Source organism: Anneissia japonica, unplaced genomic scaffold (genome assembly GCF_011630105.1).
Source record: "Anneissia japonica isolate Jap-2015-1 unplaced genomic scaffold, ASM1163010v1 scaffold287785_len535756_cov143, whole genome shotgun sequence".
Lineage (NCBI taxonomy): Eukaryota > Metazoa > Echinodermata > Crinoidea > Comatulida > Comatulidae > Anneissia > Anneissia japonica.
This window is the reverse complement of record NW_022696924.1, coordinates 55,862-74,168: the sequence shown is the minus strand read 5'-3', so window position 1 is coordinate 74,168 and position 18,307 is coordinate 55,862. Positions and strand designations below refer to the sequence as shown.

The following is an 18,307-nucleotide window of genomic DNA, read 5'->3' as shown; positions in this document are numbered from 1 at the left end:
AAAGGGCTAATCAGCCGAATGTAGGCCTATGATCTCACTAGCCTGAGCCAATGAAAATGAATAAAATGTATCTAGATGGGTGAATGCATTGATTAATAAAAAGTGTAATCTGTGAGAAATCATAAATAATTTTTTATAAAACAAAGCTGTTCCTCAAAATACAGGGATCCTGAAACCATGGAGGTATACTGAAACAAACATAGGCTTAACTGAACTGAATCACAATCAAGAAAAGGAAATGTACAAAGTCATCAAGGCCAGAGACTGGCTACTCTGGGCTATAAATCTTCATTAGTAGGAGTAGGTCATTTGTCTATACGGTTGAGTAATCCCCTACTTTGGGGAGCCTGAAACCGTTTTCTTGCTAACTTACCTCAGTTGCCGATAGTATGAACACTCTTCCCATATTGCTCTGCACCGGAAACAAAACTAAGATATCTTTGTTAATAGAGATATCTCTATTAACAGAGATATCACTGTTTAAAACTAAGATATCTCTTAGTTTTCAATAGAGATATATCTCTATTAACAGAGATATCTCTATTTAAAACTAAGACATCTCTATTAAAAACTAAGATATCTCTATTTAAAACTAAGATATCTCTATTTATGATTAAATGACAACTCGGCTCGCCATATCTTGAGGTTCTGAAGACGTTCATTGTAGAAGGACTTCTTAGCTTGGCTGATGGAATATATAATTTTGTTACGAAGTAAGCGCCAATGATACTTTTTAGTCTAATACATAAGGGTTGAATGGATTTGGCGACCTTTGGCTGCAACGGTGTAAGCGCCGCGTTATGAATAATGTGTAGACATAATACACCATTTTTTTTTTCTTTTTTAAGAGCCAGTGAAATGTTGCATAATGAGTAGACTGTGCTCTAGTATTCCATTCTATTTTATGTCATCTTTTTTTTTATTTCCGTTGTCTTAACTGAGATTTGGTGACTTTCCACCTTTTCAATGAGATGAGTTGGCTCCATTTTCTGACAATAAATAAAGTTTTAAATCAGCCTTTCTTAGGCCTTTACTAAATCTTCCTGCATATCCATTGTGTAGCATGGCCAAACACAATGTTATTAGAAACAAAAACGCATGAACTTTGCGACTTCGCCATTGGAAAGAAGGCCGACATCATGGGCATAAAATTGAGACCTGGTTTACTGTGGATCAGCGTGACTGTTTTACTTGAAACTGATCAATACGTATCGTCATGTCCATGGTGGGTTCCTTTATTCTGAAATCAAGTTCACCAACATGATGGTTTTTTATATAAATAATATTTGATTTTACATTCTCAAGTTCATCTGTGTCATCAAGCTTAAGGCTAATAAATACTGATTGGTCGGCCCATCCCACACAGAAAAACAATCAGCATTTTACATAAGTTGGGTAGAGATTGGCCGAGTGGTTAAACCAGGGGCACCGTAGCCTTCAGCTCTAATATCGGCGCTGGTTCGAACGGCTCACTCGCCAATGGTTCCAGTGGTGAAACAAGTCTTCTCGGATAAGGACTTAAAAAAAGTAGGCCCAGTGTACGCATTTGGCTCGTGTGCACTTTAAAGAACCCAGTATATCCTTCGAGAAGAGTAGGGGGTGTGTACTGGTCCATTAAGTCCCCTGTTGTTAAATGGATATGCCACGCAGGACAGTGATTAAGTTCACTTACTGGCGTATCATTGGCTCTCGTGCCTAAAGAAATGAAATGAAGTGAAAAAAATAAAAGTGAATGGGGCTCTTGTCTCCTCTGAAATATGTTCTTTTTGAAATCAGTGGCAGATTCAAAGGGGCCCAGCCTCACAATAAATTTGTTTAAATGGAGAAGAAAAAAGAAGATAATATTTCAAATTTAAGGTTTGAGAGTACCATCTAGTAACATAGTCATACATTTGCTTACCTCAGCCCCAACCATGGTGCTGAGATGACCTAGGCCCTCCATCTGTGAATGTTCCTATGCGGGGCCGCCCCCCCCCCCATTTCAAATTCCTGGATCCGCCATTGGTTATTCCTTGAGAAACAAATATTGTGAACTTTACCCAATAACTACTTTTCTGCTAAAAGGTCAATGAAACTTGCGTTTACTAAAATAATAGTAGTAACACCATACATGTACAGCCACTTAAATTACAAACTTTACTGACTACCGCCTAGTTTATTATCTGACGACTAAAACCGTCACATACGGCGCTCGGGCCCTTGTCTGTTGCTGCACCAGCTCATGGGATACACCTCCAAATAAAATTTTAAAAATGCCAAAATTAGCATTTTAATTCAAAACCTCACCTTTTTACTAAGAATTTCCCTGACTGTCAGTTTTATCACTTTCCTTTGCTAGTTTTGTTTACTAGTATTATATTACCGCAGTATTTTCTTACTATATTTTATCACAGTAATTAAGTTTTTACTGATTTTGGTATTGTTGCACATCTTTACGGTTGTGCCTCTGTTATAAAAGATAAGCAATAAAGTTACTTACTTACTTACTTACTAACACCTAAGGTCACATGACTTCGAGTGACCTCCAATCGACGGTTGATGACGATACTTCGACGGTACCGAAAGCATCGACTCTTAAAGGTAATATTTTGTCCATTTTGATTATTTTTGTATATCATTTCATCCATTTAAAACAGATGCGGGAAATTAAAGTGCTGACAATGCAGGTACACGTCTTTGCGTTCAAATTTATCAACTTACATAAGACAAGGCATTCGGTAGAAAATTACAAGAATTTTCTCTGATTCCAACGAGACGATAATCCCCGTCTATCTTGTATAAGATTTGATTATAGCATGACTGCTTTGGAAATACATTTTTTCAGAAGTTTTTTTTTTGTTGTTGTTATTATGGTATTACAGATAAAGTACACATAAGGTACAGATAAGATTTGTTAGGTTTCTTTCTTTCTTTATCTCTCTCTTTCTCTTTCTCTTTCTTTCTTTCTTTCATTTTCTTTCTTTCTTTCTTTGATGTACGGTACTGTATTAAACATTCTGCCGCTACTGTATGTGATGAGCTTGATTTGTTGGTTGTTAGTTGTTTTTTTTCCCTTAAACTCGTTCGACATTTTACCTCAGCCTCAATTTGTTCCTATTTTGTTCTTTTGGAGCAATCTCAGCCTAAATATTCTTTCAAATTGTGTTCTTATACAACAAAGTGTAGTTCGGTTATTTTGTATTTTGTGTTTGGGATGCAATGGGCTTTTAAAGAAATTAAAGGACTACAATATCTATCAACAAAACCAAAATGATCATGGCGCTACGTGAGAGTATGCTGAAGTCTAATGTCAAGTCGTGATATAATTATTACCCTGTCCCATTTAATCACGTACAACGAATATTTTCCACCTGACACAGTGTGCAGAAGTGTTTCAACTGGAAGCAAAAACCGCAATGTTTTGATAGTACAACTACTATAGCTAATAGAAACGATGTTTTTAGATAGAATTATCGTAGTAAATATTTTCATAAAATTTAACATTTTTTAATTTGTAGTATTGTAGTATTTTCAGACATCAGATAACAATAAGAAGGATGAAAAGTTGGTTTAATTTAGACTTTACTGTTTCTTACATTTGTAAAATGGTTAATAAAATTCAATATATCGACGATAACTTACATTAATAAAACTTGAAACACACAACCAAAGTTCGCGAAGGCAGTTACGGTTTGTTTGCCCAAAACATATACAATTTCAAAGCCAAAGTAATAGCACTTTAGTAAACGGTAACTGTACAAAATAGTAGCAAATTGTAGTTTAATGATGGCTTTCTGTTACAAGTGTGTGAGATTGCTTGCAACTTTACTTAACGACAAACATTTTTCAGGTGACCAATAAATTAATTATTTATATACTAACAATTTACAATTTAAAGGTTAACTTTACACTCACCTCTGACAGTCAATTCTACCGATGCCTCAACGCTTCCAGCAGCATTCTCCATCTTACAAATATATGTCCCACCATCTTCCGGTACAAGATCAACTATCTCTAGGTAATAAATACCCTTGTCAACGTGTATCTTGTGTCGCTTTGAATTTTCCAGCACGTTCCCATTGAAAATCCATGTCACATCAGGTTTGCTCATTCCAAACGCAGTGCAATGAAATGCGGCCTTCCCCCCAACTCGGCTCGACTCTTGTTTTGGTCTAACCCCAAATGCAGGCGGCTTTAGTGACTTATTCACACGAGAATTTAAAACGCCTTTTGATTTTATATCATTCCTATTTTTATCATCATTTACTCTTTCATTAAACCTGGAAGCGAACGATGGTTCATTTCTGATAGGTTTATTAGATATCGAAGGAGTATCAATCTTACTCTTAGTTTCGAACTTGGCGGCAAGTGCTCCAATTCCTTTACGCCCGGAAGATATATCAATAGCTGTTACAGTTCTTTTAGCCATTTTCTTTGATTCCTGAAGCTTTCTAGTTGCAAACGCTATGTTTGACTTCGGGGACAATGAAACCTTTTTTCCAAGAGTTTGCTTAGTTGTTGTGTCTGTTTTCTTTGATTTAAGTGTATCTTTTAATGAGGCTTCTCCCAGAGAATTTAGTTTGCTTGAACAAACAGTAGATGGCACAGGCTGTTCGTCCTTCTTTATGGCCCTAGAAATTTTATCCTGTCCAGATGGAGGAGTTTGAATCCTAGACCGAGGAGTTGGAATACGTGTTTTCCTTGATTCTACACCAGCTTTTGATTTGTTTATGTGCCGTGTTATCTTTGGTGTTGAATTGGTTGTTTCAGTACTAGGCCTACTCTTTTCTTCAGATTTCAAATACCCCGCACTCCCTTTGTCCTTGCTTCGGTCTGCAGATGAAAATCTTTTTGACAATTCATATATGTCTTTGTTTGTTTTAATCGTTTTCCTTTGGACCTTATGTGCTGATTTGTCCTTAATTGGCTTTTCTTCAAGTTTTGAAGAAATCTCACCAACTTGGCCACACGATAACCTCTGGCTGGGACTTTTAATTGATGATCTTCTGCTGTGTGGTATTGTCTGTTCCTTGTTGGTTATTGTTTCCTTCGACGACGCAGATTGAACACACGGAACGGGTAATGATCTGTTTGAAGAAACACTTGATAACTTGGTTGAAGCTGTCTGTATTCCATTCAAATCTGCGGGCTTTACTCGCGTAATCTGAGTGACTGGTATTCTAGATGTATGGCTTTTCTTTTCACTATCTAGTTTTTTCAAGGACTTATTATCCTTCGTATTTGTTTGTTTGTTTTCAGCTTCTATAGCCGAAAATTTTCGAACTATATTTGTTGATAGTCTACCTGGGATTTGCCTGCCTGCTGAAACCTGATAGCGGCGTGATTTCGATTTAGCAGTCGAGGCTTTCCACTGTGATACAAGGGATTTTTCAGTTATAGATGCGACTAAATTTTTTGAGGGAAAGTTCGATGATGGTGATTGGGTACCTTTAGTATCGTCAGTAGCTGGTAATTGATTAGATGCTGAGAAAAAATTTTTCCTCGATGTAGACCTGTTCTTTTCAAAGTTCGATCCACAATCATCACCGACTAAAATACCACAGTTGTCAGTGTTGGTTGATTTATATGTATAAATAAAAGCTTGCTGATCATTTGTGGGTGATATGCCTTCGTGTATGTGTAAGGTGCCGGTAATGGATGTGGAGTGCCCTTCAGTCTCAGCACAAGCGCCAGTCAAACTACAGTTAAGGAAGATGAAAGAAAGAACAATGTTATTATTAATAACCCTATAAAATTTAATTTGCACATGAAAAAACATGTTTGTGTGTCAACAATTAGATCCTGTGTTGAGATCACTTATAACAGAACATAATTCAAGGTTGTTGTCGATTGTAGAATAGTACTAGCAGTATTGTAGAAGGCATACCTTATGGTAGCTTAATATTAGGTATGACAATCCCACTTATTAGGTCGGCCCAGGGCCGCCTTAAATACGGCCGACTCAGGGCCGACTCAAACGAATTTTTCATACTATATTCATTCACAAACAATTTTTGACGCCTGTTAGAATCTGCTTCCCTCATAACAATAACAAACGATTATTTTTTTCGGTCCTCGGGGTCACGTGAGTAGCTTCAGGAACACAAAACGCACGTGGTTGGTGAGGATGACGTTCACACAAAGTATGATACCGCTATACAGTGTTATGATTTTAGAATTTAAACTTGGAAAATTAATGTGTGCTATACAAAAAACAGGGTTTCTTGAGCTTGTAACTTTTTATTTTTTCTCTACTGGAATTCAACTGTAGAAAAGAAAGTCGAAGCATACGTCATATGCCAAAGTGCCCATACGCAAGCTTTGTATCATGTGGTATTTCCCCACGTTTACAACTTGGTTCGTGATGCTCCCTTCTTTTCTAGGGGGATTTTCTCATTGATGATTTCTTGCCGATTTTCTGTCCGGATGTTATACAGTACACTTTTTTTTATAAGAACACATTTTTATAAGAACACTGAGGCTGAAATTGCTTAAAAATTAAGAACAAAATAAGAACAAATTGAGGCTGAGGTAAAATTTCAAATAAGGTTTATATTTTTAAAAACCAAAATATTAAATCTGTGCATTATGTGCAGTAGGTGTGACTGTAATACCCTCTATAATACAGTACAGCAGGTGTACCTATCTGACATTTGGCGGCCATTTTTAGTGGGATCACTTTCATCACCTACATTCCAGTACAGTGCATACTGCCATAAAATTAAATAATTTTTTGTTTAAAAGGTGTGTTAATTTAGAACAAAATAAGAACATTTTGAGCCTGAAATAGGCCAAAAAATAAGAACACTGAGCCTGGGTAAAATTTTACTGGTTCATATTTTTTTTTTAAGTGTAATCGGGGTTATAATAGTTTGTATTGACAAATAGTTGTATAGTGGCCAGATAGAAGATCGGGGATGACGGTCATCAGTTTGGGATAAGACTGTCCGGTCGCAATTCTCATTTTCATCCTCGTTGAGATATGTCGAGCAGACGGGCTCTGGTCTCCGCACCTACCCACAAGCGCCACCACTGGGAAGAGGAGAGAAACCTACTACCCCAAACACCCCCCCCAAAAAAAAAACACACAGTAGGCCTATATTAACGTAAATACTGCGCTTTAAAATATCCAAACCTGTTTAATGGCCTCCGAAATATCTATTATGTTCAGCAAACGCATTCACATCTGGGCACAAGTCATCGTTAATATTTTCGGATACATGGCGTTAAAAAAAATGTAGACGTTTGAAATCAAAACAAAACGAATAATTAAAACACGCTGTTTTAAACAACATGCACGCTCCCGAATGGATTTTATCTAACGGCAACCCAAAACATAATTATAGGCTCGGTTATGACTAAATATGGATCAGAATCGTAAGATAACGACAGGGCTGTTTGACGCTGAGCCTTAAGATGGCAGTCACATTAAAGGTCTATTGTAACATATGTAGTTTTTATGTATATTAGTTAAAAACAAAATCAGAATCTCAAACATAAGTAGGCCTATAACTTTGAAATGAATGTGTATACACTTTTTTTTTTATTATAAGAATCTATTTTTTAAGAACACTTATGCTGAAGTTAATTAAAAATTAAGAACAATATAAGATCCCATCCTCGTGATGGTCTAAACTATAATTACTCTATCTCATTTTCCACCTAACAATCAAAAGAAAAAAATGTAAATGTTAAGATGATCCCTAGCAATAATCACATTCTTAACATTCCTAAAGATAAAGAGTATATCATTATGATGTTTGCTAAAGTAGGCCTAATACTAATAGGTCTATAACGGAATAGAAATGGAATTCAAATTGCTAATCAAAATTTTAAATGAAAAACATATATTGCTTCCGAATTAGCAAAAATTGAATAATACCCTTATTATTTTTATTAATGAGCAAAAATTAAAATTGCGCTGATAAATTTAATGATACATAATTTCTAAATTGCAAGTGAATGTCTTTTAAATTTTCAGATAATAACACAGATAGATGTTTGCATTCGAAGTGTTGAAATAATGTTAATTTCAAACGTCATGGTTCCAATGATTTACAAGACCAGGACTATATTAATATAAATTTAGTTTCACTAATAAATTTGCCTCAATGTAAACCGGTTTGCAAGCCTATTTAGTATCGGTATCAGTAATGATATTGAGATTGAAAATTAATTACAGCATCTGTAAAATTAATCTTTTTGAACTATGATGATAGTTAGTGAGCTAGGCCTGAGCCTAATATAATATATTTAGGACCAAGTTAATTAATCATAGGAAAATTCTCCATAATTTTATTTTTCTTTTCGAGCTGGTACGCCGATTTAACAGGTTATTGATTTTGATTCGGAAGCGCATTATGTTACTAATATAAAACAGTAGGCTGCTGAGGTAGATTGAAATACAATCCTAGATATTCACCACCCTCGAAGAGTGCATTAACTAAACAGTGCCATCCTTCGGAGCTTCTGACTTAAAAAAAAAATCAGTCACGAATGGACTTACTTAGGATCAATTTCTGCAGACCACTGCTGCGAATATTTTTAATGGTTCACATCAGTTTTCAAGGTGTGACAACATAGGAATTCAGGCTTTTAAAAGTGTATAATTTTAATTTTTACCATGTGATATACTAAAAAGTAAGGTGATGACTATGAGCTATTCTATTTTGTTTCTTTTGCTACTCACCTTTGCTTTTTGTCTGCTGAAAATTCCTGCAATCTCAGTTGTTCGTTACTAAAATTTCCTCCACTTTCATCCGATAATTCTAAATAAAATATTAACAGTTGAAAAAGAGTCAATGCCTAGTTGATACGGAATGCATCTGAGCTGGTAGTAGTATTTCCGTAGAAAATGGATTTGGTACTGTATAATCTGAGAGCACTGTTAACGGAATGGAATGGTGATTTGAGCTGCTCAGCTTGGGAGTTACTACTCTCTTGGAACGTAATTTGATAACATGGACGATACCATTTTTATTTTGGGGTCACTGAGCTATATAACAAAGAGCTATGATTAAAAAAAATGTTTAATAGTAACGTATAATATTAACTCCCTGATTTATGCCGATATTTCGTAAAAGTTTACATTGGAATTAAAGAGTACAGTTTTGAGATCTGGCGAAAATAACTTAAAACATTATTTGTCTGTTTAGCAGATAATAATTGCTTTGGCTTTGAAATGTTTTGTACATAGGGCCTATATTCTATATTTATTAATATGTTACTTAAACAAGAACTATATAAAACTTAAACATAAAATAATTCAAACTATTTGGCAAGACAGTACTGTAGCCTGTATCATTATTAGCACCGCGTGGTCGCAGGCTGTAAGAACGTCAGCGTTCAACAAGTTCTATTCTAACAAGGTCAATTTCTTAATGGTTTGTTTTTCTACACGATGATAATGTCGGTGGATATATTTTCAACACCCGAGCCAAGACTTTTGGATTTTGAAGTACAGTTACTGTATTATGTTTACTAGCCTAGCGCATCGTTACACTTCTCCACTACATGATGTTAAAGTCAGGCTCCGGAGGAAAAAAAATTGATATGCTGTAGAACTGATTTTTCTAAGACAAAAAACAGTTGTTTGCCAAAAAACTGGGTAACGGTGAATGAGATACAGATTTTTTAATATTTAAAAACTGGGGGGAAAAGGGGCGTAACTGCCCATTTTTACACCTTATTCCCCCAGTTTTTAAATATTAAAAAATCTGTATCTCATTCACCGTTCCCCAGTTTTTCGTCAAACAACTTTTTTCTGTCTTAGAAAAATCAGTTCTACAACATATTTTTTTTCCTCCGGAGCCTGACTTTAAAGCATTGCTGGAGATTAATTGCAAAGCATGTTTTGAGATCATCGGATTTAAGTGCTACATCTTTCCATGCTCTATCCGATTCTCTCCAAACAACATGCCAACACTCCAAAATCCTTTTCATAGTTCTACGACTATAAATCTAAAATAATAAATTTAGAAGTTAATATTGGTCTTAGAGTTACCATAGCAACACTTGTTTGTACAAATAATTTAGGTACTGCTGATGTTTTTATATCACGATGTGGCAGCATTGCCTCACCATAGGAACCGGTATGTTATTGCAGATAAGACGTCACATTTTATTCAACAGGTGGTAATACAAGATCATAAATATTTGTAATATTAAGTTTGCAATTTAATGAACCTGATTAAGCACGTATTCGTATTTATGCTATTATTGATCAATCCCATCATTTATCAGTAGGCCTTCCGTATGGATATGTCAATATTTAAGCATACTTGTTTTTACATAAGGTAAAATGACACATAGCAATGATAACTATAATGATACTAGAAAAAAACACTCAAAAAACATTAGTAGTCCTACTACTTTAAAGACTTGTTTATTTGACAGTACACTAGCTTTCGTGCACACAGTGCACTTCTTCAGGTGAATGTGAAGCTAAACATAAACAGTATGGATAGACAAAGTAAGCTAATTTATTTAAGCATAATAATACTGATATGTTGTTGTTGTTGATGATGATGATGATGATGATAGTGGTAGGCCTAATGATGATTGATATTAATAAATAAGAAGAAGAGGAGGAGGAGGGGGAGAATTAATTGTAATTTTTAGATCTTCGACTACAGAATAATACTACTAATTGGCCTATTGTATTTAGATATCTAACTTGTAAAAGATGGAATCATGGTACATTAACGGTGTATAATGTATCTCTGAACAGATTCCCAATGTCGTTGTCAAATATCATGTACTGATGTACTGACGCTATTTCAGAGGTAACACGCTAAGACCCGTGACAGACTGAATTGAAACGCAGCAAGACCTTGACTACATCGTCATAGCATTGGAATGCCAACCCTTATAAATATCAAAAAGAGTTGATAAAATATGTTTTACGTGAGACGCATTAAACGAGAGGGTACCAATTTTATTGGCCTGAAGTGTTATTTACACAATTTTATTTAAGCGTTTGTTTGATACTTACGTATGATAGTTTCGTATTATATTGATATTGACATCCTTTTACAGTGCAAGTCTTTTTTAGTCGCAAGTTATTGGGATGTTTTAGGTTATAATATACGGTATGTATTTATTAACTTGTTTGTTTATTTTTATATTTTTATTTATTTATTTATCTATTTATCTATATTTTAGGTGTTATATTTATTTGATGTCAACTTCATTGTAGTGTTATGAAAATTTTAAAAAATGCGAGACATTTGATTTTTGACCTACCGGAACCATACTCACACCACGCAATCATTATCACGAGTTTTTATTTAATCCAAAAGCATTTGAAGGGTTATTAAAAATTGTGACAGATATGAGTCCCTTGGTTTATAATTATCATAAGGCCTACCCACACCAAACTATTATTAATACAAGTTTTGAAGTAACAGAGACAGTTTACAAAGTACGATAATTCCATTGTTACGAAGTAACTTCTCAATTTCAATTTTATTTATCAATTGCAATTACATTCATTCAAACAATTATCTTAAAGAGAAAGAAAAAAAAATCATTGTTAGGATAACAATTAGAAGGCGAGCCTAGTCTCATATGGACTCATAGGGATCCTTGATAATAATGAAATAATAATAATAATAATAATAATAATAATAATTATTATTATTATTATTATTATTATTATTATTATTTTGTAATGATAAAAATAAATCATAATGATAATGGCATTAATAATAATAATTATTATTATAATGTTCATAATCGTTATAATAATACATAGCTTTGATTTTGGTATAGGCTTAAATAATGTAAAGTAAACAATGTTAAAATATATCGTGTTGCTATTTAACAATATAATCAACTATAATATTTTGCACACACATTTTTTAATATTTGCATGCAACGATTAATCAGGGATGGATCTAGGAAGCACGGGCGCTAGCAGCTGCCCTAAATATATAGAGACAAAAGAGAGAAGAAAAGAAAGAAGTTCAGAAATAAGAGAACACGTTACGACAGGCTTACTCTAATACAAGCTAATTTTCGATTTAAATTTCACCATTCTCTATGGTTCTCAAGCATTTCTAAACCAAAAATTTAAGCACCACCTCTCCCCCACCAACTCGTGCTCCACATTGCATGGGCCCTACCAAGATTTTTCTCTAGATCCGGCCCTGGTTATATTCTATAAGGTGCCTTTCCAACATTTAAATGATAAACTAAACACTACCAAAATTCATAGACGGCCAACAAATTATTCTCCCCATAATTGTAGGCCTACGGCTTGGATCACTTTCTCTTTGGGTCGTCTAACGGTCTAATAACTGTCTCTTATACACATCTAGATGTGTATAAGAGACAGCTTAAAACATTATTTGTCTGTTTAGCAGATAATAATTGCTTTGGCTTTGAAATGTTTTGTACATAGGGCCTATATTCTATATTTATTAATATGTTACTTAAACAAGAACTATATAAAACTTAAACATAAAATAATTCAAACTATTTGGCAAGACAGTACTGTAGCCTGTATCATTATTAGCACCGCGTGGTCGCAGGCTGTAAGAACGTCAGCGTTCAACAAGTTCTATTCTAACAAGGTCAATTTCTTAATGGTTTGTTTTTCTACACGATGATAATGTCGGTGGATATATTTTCAACACCCGAGCCAATACTTATGGATTTTGAAGTACAGTACTGTATTATGTTTACTAGCCTAGCGCATCGTTACACTTCTCCACTACATGATGTTGACGAAAATGGTTTATAACATTCCCTGCAAGTTGGTGCCGAATCAATGTTTTAGAGCCTCCCATCAGAGCCATTAATAATAATAATAATATTAATAATTGACCGCAAATATAGTAATAATATCTAATAATATTAATAATTTTAAAAAATACTTAGACCTAATCCCAGAGCTATTCATAGGAGCTAAAAACCAATTTATTTTAGTTCACAAATATGTATATTCTTTATGGTGATTTATTAATTAAATTTTCACTACAGGGTATTTTACAGCATTTATTTATTTATTTATTATTAATTTTTTTTTCTTGAATTTTATAAATGAGGGCCATTTTTTATTTCTTGATTCAATTCTTGCTTATACAGTATTTAAATATTTGAAGATTTAAAAATAAATATATCATTTCTATTACCGAATTTTTCATTGGGGCCATTTTTACCTACCTGTCTTATGGGGCCATTTTTACCGGGGCCATTTTTTCCAGGGCCATTTTTTCCGGGGCCATTTTTTCTGGGGCCATTTTTTCCGGGGCCATTCTTACCTACATTCTTAAAATATATCGTGTTGCTATTTAACAATATAATCAACTATAATATTTTGCACACACATTTTTTAATATTTGCATGCAACGATTAATCAGGGGTGGATCTAGGAAGCACGGGCGCTAGCAGCTGCCCTAAATATATAGAGACAAAAGAGAGAAGAAAAGAAAGAAGTTCAGAAATAAGAGAACACGTTACGACAGGCTTACTCTAATACAAGCTAATTTTCGATTTAAATTTCACCATTCTCTATGGTTCTCAAGCATTTCTAAACCAAAAATTTAAGCACCACCTCTCCCCCACCAACTCGTGCTCCACATTGCATGGGCCCTACCAAGATTTTTCTCTAGATCCGGCCCTGGTTATATTCTATAAGGTGCCTTTCCAACATTTAAATGATAAACTAAACACTACCAAAATTCATAGACGGCCAACAAATTATTCTCCCCATAATTGTAGGCCTACGGCTTGGATCACTTTCTCTTTGGGTCGTCTAACGGTCTAATAATAGGCTTGAAAAATCAAATTTATTGATTATTTTAATAAAGTGTCACTTCGATACCATGATTTATGTTGCTCTGAAACACAAGGCCAATCTGAATAAAATGACCATCGTTCTTTATGGTCCAATCGATGGTGGGCCTATCATCCGAATATCCGAATTATTAGCAGGCCTATATATATATATTAATCGATTTAAACATGTTATATATGTAATAGTGTATTTATTTAATATTTTAGTATTCATTTTTTATTATAGTTAGTCTGTAATTAAGGATTATTTTTAGTATAGTCAAGGAGTGGTAAACCCATTACATGACTAAGTGCAGTGTGTTACGTAATACCCCATAATAGCAAGATAGGGCCTTGCTATGCCCTGTGATAATGATAATTTATGTGGAAACTACACTTTTGAAACAGTGGCACACTTCACATGATAAAGGTGCGTCCAAAAATAAAACTTCAATCAGAATACAGTACACTAAAGAAAACGAAGTACAAATTGAGAAAACCTAACTCAAGCATTTGACAAGCCCCTCCCCGTCCAACACCCACCCTCATCAAAGTATTATATGAAATCATGCCTCAATAAAGCGAAATGACGAGAGCACAAAATCTACTCTCACCCCGTGACCCCCATAGAGTTAAATGTGAAAATACTTCAAACGTCTCCCTCCCAATGAGTATTTAAAGATTTAATTCCTTTCTTTATACCCTCATATCATATAGCAATGTAGATACTAACAATCAATTAAATGAAAAAACACTACCTTAGGGGCGATAGTATCTCTTCCAACCACATTCATTGCCTTATGGTGAGGTGGGAGGGTCCCGGTTGAAAATATAAAAATGACTTTAGGCACCCCAGGTCTGGGAACCAATAAGAATGAACTTATTTTATGACGATAGAATAGAACAGACGATAGAATTTATTTAGTCGCAAACAAGGAGGAGCCTATTCTTCTATAAGAGACCAGTAACTTTGTTGCTAGAGGAGAATTGAATTCTGGAGTGAAAGAAATGGAATCAAAAAGTCCAGTGAGAGAAGAGCGGTACCTCAGCCCGAGGGCTGTGGCTCTGGACATGTGGCCAGAGTGGTGTACGGTAAGAATGGCCCCGGAAAAAATGGCCCCGGAAAAAATGGCCCCGGAAAAAATGGCCCAATATGACAGGTAGGTAAAAATGGCCTCAATAATCAAATTCTGAATTGATTTTCTTGAGTCATTATATGCATTTTTTATCTTAACTAATTTAGATTTTAAAAGGAATCTCCCCAATAATCAAATTCTGTATTAAAACTGATTTTCTTGAGTCAATATATGCATTTTTTTAAATCTTAAATAATTAATTTTTAGTTTTTAAAAAGAATCTAACATCAAACAAATTGCCATTTACATTTTACTTTTTGTAAGAAATAATATTAAATGATAAAATATTCAAAGATAAATAAAAAGCCATGAATTACACTTTTTATTTTTTTCCCATTTAAATGTTAAAAAATAGCAACAACATAATCAATAAATCAACATAAATTATACATTTACTAATACTAAAATAATTTACTTGTGGCCGATTTTACGGATGCAGAATCTCAATTTTCCAGAAATTCAATCTGTGTATTGGTAATCCCCACAAACAGTGGGTTAGTATGAACATCAAATTATTATTTTTTTTTAAAGAAAAAGACAGTTCTACAATCATAATTATATGGTTTAGATGGGGTTTGCAGTGTGTTAAGAGGTTTGTGGTGCATTTGCAAGTATTTTTTTTTATTCAGATTGAATAAAAAATAATGTTATAATTGAGGGCCATTTTTTATTTCTTGATTCAATTCTTGCTTATACAGTATTTAAATATTTGAAGATTAAAAAAAAAATATCATTTCTATTACCGAATTTTTCATTGGGGCCATTTTAACCTACCTGTCATATGGGGCCATTTTTACCGGGACCATTCTTTCCGGGGCCATTTTTTCCGGGCCATTTTTTTTGGGGCCATTCTTACCTACATTCGGCCAGACATACCAACTACCAACATAATGATAAACTAACTTAGATGGGGCAGATTCTACTCGACATGGGATGGTTCATGGTGTTACCTCATCTCATATTGATGGACGATTTGATTTAGGGACTGACTGAGTACATGGAGGTAAATGGAATCTTTATATTTGGCAATTCCCTGTTTTTGAATTCGATACTATTTCATAACTTTGTTTTGGACTTTTCTGTCGCTATCATTTTTACCGGGTTTGCTTCATTCGCTCGCACAAAATCGAACACTAATATTGGACAGTCGATGAATGGACAATAAAAATGTTTTATCTTCAATTTTCACGTGAGAGATTTAGGTTAGTTAACTTTTCCCCTTTTAAATTTACCCCTTTTTAAATTAATTAAGAATATGCAGATAAACAGTTAAACCCCACCCATTCCCCACCTCTGCCAACTACGAGAATAATGATAAAAAATTGATCCACAGACATTAATATTTCGGAAAAGCTAAAACCTTAAAAAAACGTAGCTGCACATAAGCTCCCCCAACCCACCAATATTAGAACAGAAATAATTCATAAATTCAACCACACTACAACACTAACAGATCGAAATAAACAAATAAGAAAGAACGGCCTAGTATAGTGAAAAACAGGGCCCCCGTGACCATTTTTCGGGGACCAAGGTTTCTCTGCTGATTTGGCTTCACTAGGGTATAAATAAAAAAATTAGCGGGAGTGAGCCTCATGAAAAAGGGCGGAACATGTTTTTTGGGCGGCCATTTTTAAAATGGCCGCCAACATTAAGATAATGGCTCATAACTTTACTTCTACTCCACGAAAAAGGGTAAATCTGGTGTCTAAGAGTCACTGAATTCAGTGAGACATGTTTCAAAAATCGAAGATGGCAGCCATTTTGAAATTCAAGATGGCTGCCGTAATAATTGTTGAAAATCAAATATTTCAGTATAATTCTACTTCTTGTCGTTGAAAAATGGTAAATTTGATGTATTCTCATATGTTATTGGGCTCTGCAAATCCAATAAGCATAGTTTCAATAAGCTAGAATGGCAGCCATTCTAAAATTTAAGATGGCCGCCACAAAAATCGTCGAAAATCAAATATTTTGGTATATAATTGCACATCTGCTCGATAAAAAATGTTAAATTTGGTATCTAATCATGTATGTTATTGAGCTCACCGAGTCCAATGAGCATAGTTTCAGAAAGCTAGAATGTCAGCCATTTTGAAATTCAAGATGGCTGCCACAAAAATCGTTAAATATTTTGGTATATACAGTAATTCCACTTCTCGATAAAAGGGGTAAATTTGGTGTCTAATGACTTGTTATGGGGCAATCTGAGTCAAAATAACATTATTTTAAAAGGGTGACAACCATACTTTTTTCCAATATGTTTGCCTTTAGTATGTACACATTTTACCTTACAAAATGCAAAAATATTAAATCTTTAGAAATACTACCACATATATTATACAATAAAACATAAGCATTTGTTTGATAAACCTGTCTGTCTGGAATAAATCACAATTAGGTTCATACCGGTACGTCATCATGCTCGGACGATTCATCGCTTGTGATACACTATCAAATATAGACCAATATCCATACTACCTATCTTTTCAAAAATAGTTGAAAATTTGTTTATTTAAATCAATTTAACATCTTAAATGACCATCAATATGGATTTTGTCAGAATCAGTCAACTTGTCATGCAATACTTGAACTCGTTAATAACATTAATAAATCATTTGAAAATAAACGATTTCTATTAAGTTTTATTCTTAGATTTATCAAAAGCCTTTGATGTTTTTAACCACGAAATTTTAATTTCCAAACTTTTTAGATAAGGTATCAGAGGTATTGCTTTAAAATGGTTTATAAGTAATTTGAATAATCGTAAATAATTTGTTTCTGTTGGATCATGCAAATCATCGACGAGGGATATAATTTGTGGGATGCCACAAAGGTCGGGGTCCGTTACTTTTCTAAATATATTTTGACGACTTTTTTAGAATTAGTGACACTCTCCAATTGGTGTTTTTCGCCGATGATACTACGTTTTTTTTTTTTAATTCAAATGAAGATCTCAATGTTTTGATCAATACGTATAATAATAATAATGAGTTTAAACAAATTGGTTCGTGGTTCAATGCAAATAAGCTCCTACTTAATATTCAAATGACTAACTATATTTTATTCATTCACACCATAAGAAAGTAAATTTTTCAAACTTTAGCATTATTTTTAATGAAAATCCTATAGAACATAAATCAAATACTTCGTTTTTAGGAGTATTCATTGATGAAAATCTTAGTTGGAAATTACACCAAAATTATGTTGCAAGCAAAATATCTAAATCAATAGGCATAATAAACAGGCTTAAGTTATTCTTCCCCCGCAACACTTTATTTACCTTATACAATACTCTTGTTCTTCCTTATTTGTAGTATTGTAAAATACTACAAATATATTAAAAATTATGGATCTAAACAAAATACAAGTTGCGCCTTTTATGTTTCTATACATAAAAGGCCATCTCCCAACCT

General features: G+C 33.9%; 1 protein-coding gene across 1 annotated transcript in view; it reads right to left on the bottom strand.

Moving 5' to 3' along the window:
* The window catches only part of LOC117102172 (myosin light chain kinase, smooth muscle-like), a 68,814-nt gene that overhangs the window by 32,233 nt on the left and 18,274 nt on the right, over nt 1–18,307 (bottom strand). Inside the window, exons 5-6 of the mRNA XM_033242376.1 lie at nt 8,669–8,747; nt 3,895–5,678 (exon numbers count right to left, since the gene is read on the bottom strand). Coding sequence (XP_033098267.1) covers nt 3,895–5,678; nt 8,669–8,747 — 1,863 coding nt within the window. The remainder of the gene's footprint in view (nt 1–3,894; nt 5,679–8,668; nt 8,748–18,307) is intronic.